Consider the following 8,203-nt stretch of genomic DNA (forward strand, 5'->3'; position numbering starts at 1 on the left):
ACAAAAAAAAGGAAATGTTATTCAAGAACGCCTTAACATTTAGCTATTCTTTCAAAAGAGATTCAATAATTAAATGTAACAATGTTTACAAAGCAGGAGAGTATGGAATGCACAAACAGTCATTTAAGTACCTATTTGATCTCCCCCAGGTGGAAAAACAAGCTCCTTATTTCATTCGACCAGCCCTCTTCTCCGATAACTCTGTTTCGATGAAACCCACCTTCTCATATGAACCAGAGATGTTTGTAAATAAGGTAAAAGATGAGGCTTATATCTTGGGCACAGTGGCATAGTTGAAGAAGCAATAGAGTTATATATGTATACATCACTTCTTGATAATGGTACCTTCTTGGTGAACATGTATGCTTTCAACTTCAGGCTGCCGCACATCATGAGGGTAAAGTTCCACTTCCTCCTTCAAAGAATCCATATCTTCCCTAAACTTCTTGTATATATCCTCTCTATAAAACTCCCTCGTTCTCTTCACCAAAATCAACGATATTGCAGCCCCCAACAGCGATATCCCAGTCAAAAACGTGAAAGAACTTCTGTAACATTGTTCCCCATGGCATATATACTCTGTTGAATCACTCCATGTCTTCATTTCCTCGTCGTACAGCTTTCCAGCCACTAACACCTTCAGAACATAAGTCCCAATCGGGCAAGAGAGTTGCGCAATATTATAAAACATGGCGTAATGTTCAAGACCAAAAATCTCTGAAATCATGGTGATATCCAATAGAACTTGAGACCCAAAAGAAAACCCAATTAGGATTGATGCAATGTAGAGCGAATTATGAAAGGGGAAGGCCACCAACAAGAAACCAATGCACGACACCAAAAGGGTTAGAGTCAGCATCAACGGGCGGGGAAATTTGTATTTCTCGAGCAGGATTTCTGAAACAAACCCAGAAAAGATTCTTCCAACGAAGTTAAAAATGCTGATGATGGAGACCATTGCATTGACGGATTGAGTGGAGTATCCTTGGGATTCTCCGATTTGGCCGAGGTTGTCCATGGCTGTAAGGCTTGAGCCGAACCCAATTGATATTGTTAGGCATATGAGGAGCATGTCAATGCTGAAAAATCCTTGAAGAATTGTGTAATCATCTCCTCTTTCGGGTTTGTTGAAAATGTTTGAATAATGTGAGTTTCCATGATTTTGGTTATGCGAAATTGCATGGATGGGTCTTTGAGGTTTTGATTGGGATTTTTCAAATTTGGTCATGTTGTTAAGATTCAGCTGAACCATTTCTTCTCTAATGGCTATGAGCAATGGAAGAACAAGCAAACCAATGATTGCAACCACCACAAAAGTGTAGGCTAATTGATCGAATTGAACCATTTGCTCAGCGATGGTCAACACTGTGAGAAACAAAGCTAAAACGAGGGTGATGCATAGAATCTGAATGAAAACTCTGAACTCATGTGGGTGTTTCACAATTTTGACTTCCCTGATTGAGAAGGCAAAAAACAGAGTAATCAAGGATGGGCACCAGGCAATGAACAGAATCAGAGACTTGGTATCATGGCCATAAATGGCGAGGTATACTTGTGTCAGTACAGCCGCTCCTAGGCCTAAGAAGCCCTTCAAAAGCCCCAATATCACCCCTCTTCTTTCAGGGAAGTTCCTCACGCATATGACTAGCACCACTGTTGAAACAGAACAAGAATCATGAGGTATGCTAATTAGGAGACATTATTTTGAAGCTTAATTCAATTCTCACCTGTATTGGCTAAAATCTGAGAGTTTCCGGCGATTGCAATGTAAACACCGAAGTACTCAACAGTTGGGTGCACAATTTGTCCGACCACGGCTTGCCATATCTTGAAGTAGCCGATGAAGTTGAGGGCGGAGGAGATGAGGAGAAGGATCCAAGAGGGCGCAATGTAAACCAGGAGGGCAGAGACAATGTCGGTGTTTGATCCAATGTCTCTGTAGAAGCTAATCTTGTTGAGCGTTGTTTGGTCACATTGGAGCGTTTCTTTAATGTGTTCGGGAAAGTAAGCATAAAGGTAAAATGCACCGGCGCTCGTCATTACAAGGAAGGAGGCAAAGAGAGAGAACCATCGCCCCACCACCACCTGGCGAGCGAAGTTGGAGAATTGTGCGCTCTCCATTCTGCCATGGCAGATGGGTATTGTTGATGATACAACCATTTGTTTGATTTCGTAGAATTAAGAAGAGGAGAAGGAAGCGAAGGGAGTGTAAGCATGGGATTTGCACAATCATTTGGTTTCTGCTCTTTCATGTTTATATACGTGGAACAATGGGTAATAAATTTAACCATACTTAGTTGGACAGCTAAACTCAAATGATTACAGAAGGCTTATGAACTGTGATGCTTCTTGGGGACATCTCTCATGCCTAATTTTAGTACACAAAAAGATAGGGACCAGATAGTTGCCCAAAAAAAGGCAACTCTCACTCCTCCACCACTACACTCTCATCACAACACCTACAGGCAAATCACAAAGAATGACGGTGTTACTAATGTTCCAACTATATCTGCTACATGATTCAAGTCCAACAAGATTCAACGACCCTTCATTCTTCGTCTACAAAATTGGATTGATTCGGTTCAACAATCATTTCATGTGTTACACGCTGATTCGATTCATAAATGACCATATGATGACCATTTGTAGCTTTATAAGTGAATATTTGAAAGGATAAATTAGTTGCAACCATCGGTTTCATGAGTGGTTAGAAAACTTTATTTATTATTTTTAATTTCATAAAGTTTGTAAGGATCAAATAATCGAATTGACTTCGCTTTGTATGTAGATTTAGAGGGATCAAGATTAAATCATGACTTTTGTGTTTCAGACTATAAATATCCACAAATTATTATGTAAAAATCAGATGGGTGACGAATGAAATTGATCTCTCAAGTTAAGACTTTCCCTCTTAGAAATCCGAGCATCAACTTTACCGTTTCTAAGTTTCAAGTAATTCTTATGGTAGATTGCATCCGAGCATTCAATCAAGCTTTGATCAAAGTTCGATTGTGGAGTGACTCGATTTAGATTCCAAATCTTGCTTCTAGGTCTTTGATCATAATAGGTAATCTAATTCTAGTCTTATCGTCTTGGTAAAGGAACTTTGATTATTCTAATACGTGAATAACTCTACCGTCTTGGTAAAGGAACCAAATTGAGTTCATATGATTTTTTTTTTTGTAAGTTAAGATTGATGGTGCTTAATTTTACCGACTTGATGAAAGAACCAGTCGTTCGATGTGATGATATATGAGCTACCGTTTTTGTGAAGTAACTAAATTGAGTTCACGTAATTCTTTGTCTCTCAAGATTTATGGGGAATAGGTGTATTGTTTTGATGTAGGAACCCGCCATTGGATGTGATGATGTATGTTCAAGATCCTATTCAATTTTGGAAGAGATTCAATGGTCACAGTAGATGCTTTGATTCTGATCAGAGTTGCATTTGTGTAATTATCCATTCTTCTAGGGGTATTTTGGTAATTTTTCACTTTTTGAATATTTTATTATTATTTTTTTTTCGAAAAATCCATAATTTTTCTAAAAGTTCTTCGTTAATTGTTCATTTTTCACTCTTGAAATTCCTTCCAGATAAGGAATTAAAAATCGAGAAAGATTCTTGATAATTAAAAAAATGACATTTTTGCCCTTTTTACTTACTTTTTCCTTTCCGATCCTTTTTCAAAGGTCTTTAACTCCTTAAGATTACTTGTTAGGGTATAGAAGTGACTTGATTAACTCCCTTCTTCTTGCTTAATCCTTTAATTTCTTCCCTTTTGATCCTTTCGATCTTTCCTGGGCAGCTTATTTTTATGTGAGCTAATTTCCTTTATTTTTGCATGTTACATCTTGATTATTAATTTCAATAATTGCTTAAATAAAAAATTGATTTGTAGTAGTATCCATTGATATCAATGTATCTACCGTTATATCTATTAAATTGAAATCTCGATATCAATATTTTCATAGTTGATACCGACGTCGTTTTGATTCGAGAGCTTTATAACTGTAGCTTTTGAGGGTCAATTATTTGAGGATTATTTCATTACGAGGTTGAACATCTATATTAAGAATTAATAAACGTCTTCGATATTTTTTATAAATACCCAAAAAACATTAATAAGTATCACTATATGGATGTTAAAAAATCTTAATTATTAATTTAAATATATTTTTTTTAAAAAAAAAGATTGATTTATAGTAGTATTCGTTGATATCAATGTATCTACCCTTATATCTATTAAATTGAAATCTCGATATCTATATCTTTATGGTTGACACCGTCGTCGTTTTGAATCAGGGTCGGTTATTTGAACCGTTATTTCATTAAGTAATTCTAAGCTATTATTGTTGTAGTTTCTTGAAAAGGGTGTTGTTTTTTTTCTAACGACCTATGTTTTGTTATTTCATTTGCCTTCTTTTTCCTACTAAAATTAGCCATTTAGTGTTCATCACAGTTCATAAGCTTTATATATATATATACACATAAACATGAAATGTAAAATTCAAATTAAATTCATTGTAAAATTCAAATTAAATTTCATTGTAAAGATCTCGAACTGATCATTACCGTCCTTACAAAATGATTGTATCAGCAACGCCGAGCTCCAATGCCGGAATTGGGAGTGGAGAGCTTGGCAGTTTTGTCCGACAAGTGGTGGCGGGGCGGTGGTTTTCTCTTTTCGCTTCGTTTCTTGTTATGGCCGGCGCCGGCGGAGTTTATTTGTTTGCTTATTACTCTAGAGACATCAAAACGACGCTCCAATGCGACCAAACGACGCTCAATAAGATTGGATTTTACAAAGACCTGGGATCCAATGTTGGCATTGTCGCCGGCCTTCTGGCGGAGGTGGCGCCGACTTGGGTCCTTCTCCTCATCGGCGCCGCCTTAAACTTCATCGGCTATTTCAAGATATGGCAAGGCGTCACCGGGAAAATTGTCAACCCCACCGTCGCGTATTTTTGTTTTTACATTATGGTCGGTGCAAACTCTCAGAATTTCGCCAATACAGGTAACGCTTATGAATCAATATTAAAATATTAAACAAATTAAATTAATATAAACTTTTAATTAGTTTATTAATTAATAATTAAATTATAAATATACCCCATTATTTGATTTTTTTTTTTTTTTAACTTTCAAAATTTTTAATTTTTAATTTTTAATTTTTAATTTTGTGTAATAAATATTTAAAATATTTGAGATTTAAAAAATCAACACTCAATTTTCAATTTTACTTCCTATAAATCTATGAATTTTAAAAAATATTTTAAAAAATTACCCTTTAAAGAAATACTTTGTTTTAAAAAAATACATTTAAAATTTCAAAAATTTCATTAATATCCTTAAACTTTTTAAAATCTTTAGTTTTAAATTTTTAAAAAATGTCGGGAGGAAATGGAGCTAGGCGCCCAGATATTAACATTAATTTAAGTTTGTTTTATAAAAATAAAAAATGTTAATGCTATTAAATAGTAATCATATTTTTAAAAAATTTAAAAAAAAAAATTAATAAAATTTAAGTATTTTTGAAATAAAATGTGATTTAAACTTTTAAAAATGGAAATATATTTTGGAGAGAAAGTATAAAATTTAATGGAATTTGTTTTTGGTTGAAACTGCAACAGGCGTGCTAGTCACGTGCGTGAAGAACTTCCCGGAAAGAAGAGGGGTAATGTTGGGGCTTGCGAAGGGGTTCGTGGGTCTAAGCGGAGCAATCATGACACAAATTTACACCGCCATTTACGGCGACGATACCAGGTCGCTAATTCTGCTACTCGGCTGGCTCCCCTCTTTAATCTCTTTGATTTTCATCTCCACCATCAGAGAAATCAAAGCCGTCAAACACCCTAACGAGTTCAGAGTCTTCGTCCACTTCCTCTGCGTCTCCGTCATTCTCGCTCTGTTTCTCGCCGCCTTGATCTTCATCCAGAAACGAATCCGATTCGACCAATCCGCCCACGCCGCCGTCGTCACCGCCATCGCGTCTCTGCTTCTTCTCCCCTTGTTAATCGCCATTAGAGAAGAAATCGTTCTATGGAATCTCAACAAACGGACGATCGGGATTCACCAGCCGCAAACATCCCCAAATCCTCCTTCTTCTTCCTCCAACAAACCCTCCAGAGGAGAAGACCACACCATTCCTCAAGCCATTTTCAGCGCCGATATGCTCATCTTATGCATCACCATGCTAATCGGCGTCGGCGCTAGCTTGACCGCCATCGACAATCTCCGCCAGATCGGTGAATCCCATGGCTACCCATCTGAAACAATCAACTCATTGATCGTTCTGGTTAGTATTTTCAACTTCGCCGGAAGAATCTTTTCTGGGTTTGTCTCTGACATTTTACTCGAGAAATTCAAATTCCCAAGGCCGTTAATGCTCACGCTTGTCCTCTTGGTTTCCTGCATTGGCCATCTTTTGGTAGCCTTCCCCTTCAATGATTCGCTATACATTGCATCCATTGTTATTGGGTTTTCATTGGGCGCTCAAGTCCCATTGCATTTCGCCATGATTTCTGAGCTTTTTGGGCTGAAACATTACTCCACGTTGTTTAATTTTGGCCAATTGTTTTGCCCAATTGGGTCTTATATTCTGAATGTGATGGTCACTGGGAGGCTCTATGATGAGATGGCCAAGGCCTCCACTGGTATAGGTGGGCTTCATTGCGAAGGCCATTCTTGTTATGAACAGTCGTTTGTAATTTTAGCTGGGTTGACGTTTTTTGTAGCGTTGGTGTCGTTGATTTTGGTGGAGAGGACGAGGGAGTTTTATAGAGGAGATATATACAAGAAGTTTAGAGAAGATATGGAGTCTTTGAAGACAAAAATGGAGTTTTATACTCTCGATGAGAAGAGGACGAGGATTGGCAATTTACTTGTTGACAAACATAGCATTAATATCAAGTCGTGATTTGGGTTAAGTTGGGTTGGATATCGAATTCTTTCAACGTGCACTCGATTTGAACTCAACTGAAGAATGTGGGATGCACCCGTTCCAAATTTGGCAACCTCATTTCTCTGTATCGTAATGAAAATGTAAATGTAAATGTATAGCCTCGGTGATCTCAGTCTACGATCATTGAAGTTATTTTGTGAATTAAGTTTTGTTCATATCGAGAGCTCGTCTTCTTATTATTGGTTCTTCCTTTTACGAATCTCATCTTAGTTTCTCTTCAACTTGTATATTTGGATTAGGCTAAATTAATAAAAATATTTTCAAAGTTTATACTTTCTCTCAAAATTACACATAAATTTTCAAAAAAATTCTATGTAACATCCTTGAACTTAAACAAATCTAAAAAATACGTTTACGGTTCGTTTTTTTTATTTTAAAAATATTTTTAAATTTTTAATAGTATTTTTAAAATACCCTTTACTCATGAAATTTTAAAAATAGCAAACACCACTTACGATCAATACAATATATGGATAAAAATTATCTATCACACCTCATAAATTATCTCGGCAAGTTTATTAGTATTTTTGAAATGTGGTACTGACAATAAAAGTATTTTCGAAATTTTTTAAAATGTTGGTGTTTTAAAAAGTTTAAAGGTTTTTTAATGTTTTTTTTTAATTAAGGATATTAATGATTATTTGAAAATAATTATTTTACCTAGATTTTACCTAGCCTTAAGTCGCTTCTGTATATATAATGTAATTATTTTATACGAAAATAATTATTTGAAACTTCATCATAAAACATTGTTATTAACTTACGTGTTCAAAAATGTCTTTAAAACAATATAATGAAATACTAAATAAATAAACATTAAAAGTAAAAACACTCTATTCTAACCTACCTTAAGTCGCTTATGTATGTGTCATGCTCTCCACTTGCGATGGCATCGTCAACCGTTCAAGGGTGTCTTGTCTTTACCTAAAGTAGAAATAATACATAGCTTGAGTATTTTAAGGAATATAAGTGGTCCACAATTGGGGTTAGATGCATGAGTGGGACTTGTGATTTAAATCTGCATTCTCTTTGGCGACTATCCTAAGCAGGTAATTGGATGTGTATTTACTATTCTACACACGCCCCCACACGTGCAAGTATAGACCTATCAGTTGGTTCGCACACCTCCTAGACCTCTTTCCTGGTCGGATTGGTCGGATTAGCATTCTTTGGTGCTGTTATCAAACACACAGTAGGAATAGTGATCATTGCAGCATTATGATAAAATAATGATCGTTTTC

The 8,203-nt window shown here is 36.0% G+C and overlaps 2 protein-coding genes across 2 annotated transcripts; one reads left to right on the forward strand and one right to left on the reverse strand.

The window, feature by feature from the left end:
- Positions 1–325: 325 nt before the first annotated feature.
- On the reverse strand, positions 326–2,121 carry LOC147786535 (protein NUCLEAR FUSION DEFECTIVE 4-like). The gene is made up of 2 exons (XM_087120501.1): positions 1,728–2,121; positions 326–1,653 (listed from the first exon to the last, which is right to left on the reverse strand). The coding sequence occupies exons 1-2, from the start codon at positions 2,119–2,121 to the stop codon at positions 326–328; spliced, it is 1,722 nt and encodes a 573-aa protein (XP_086976627.1).
- Positions 2,122–4,585: 2,464 nt separating this feature from the next.
- On the forward strand, positions 4,586–7,191 carry LOC111784522 (protein NUCLEAR FUSION DEFECTIVE 4-like). Its single transcript, XM_023665193.2, has 2 exons — positions 4,586–5,015; positions 5,632–7,191. The coding sequence occupies exons 1-2, from the start codon at positions 4,586–4,588 to the stop codon at positions 6,915–6,917; spliced, it is 1,716 nt and encodes a 571-aa protein (XP_023520961.2). The 3' UTR covers positions 6,918–7,191.
- Positions 7,192–8,203: the final 1,012 nt, after the last annotated feature.

Source organism: Cucurbita pepo, chromosome 20 (assembly GCF_057944985.1).
Source record: "Cucurbita pepo subsp. pepo isolate OVF chromosome 20, ASM5794498v1, whole genome shotgun sequence".
Lineage (NCBI taxonomy): Eukaryota > Viridiplantae > Streptophyta > Magnoliopsida > Cucurbitales > Cucurbitaceae > Cucurbita > Cucurbita pepo.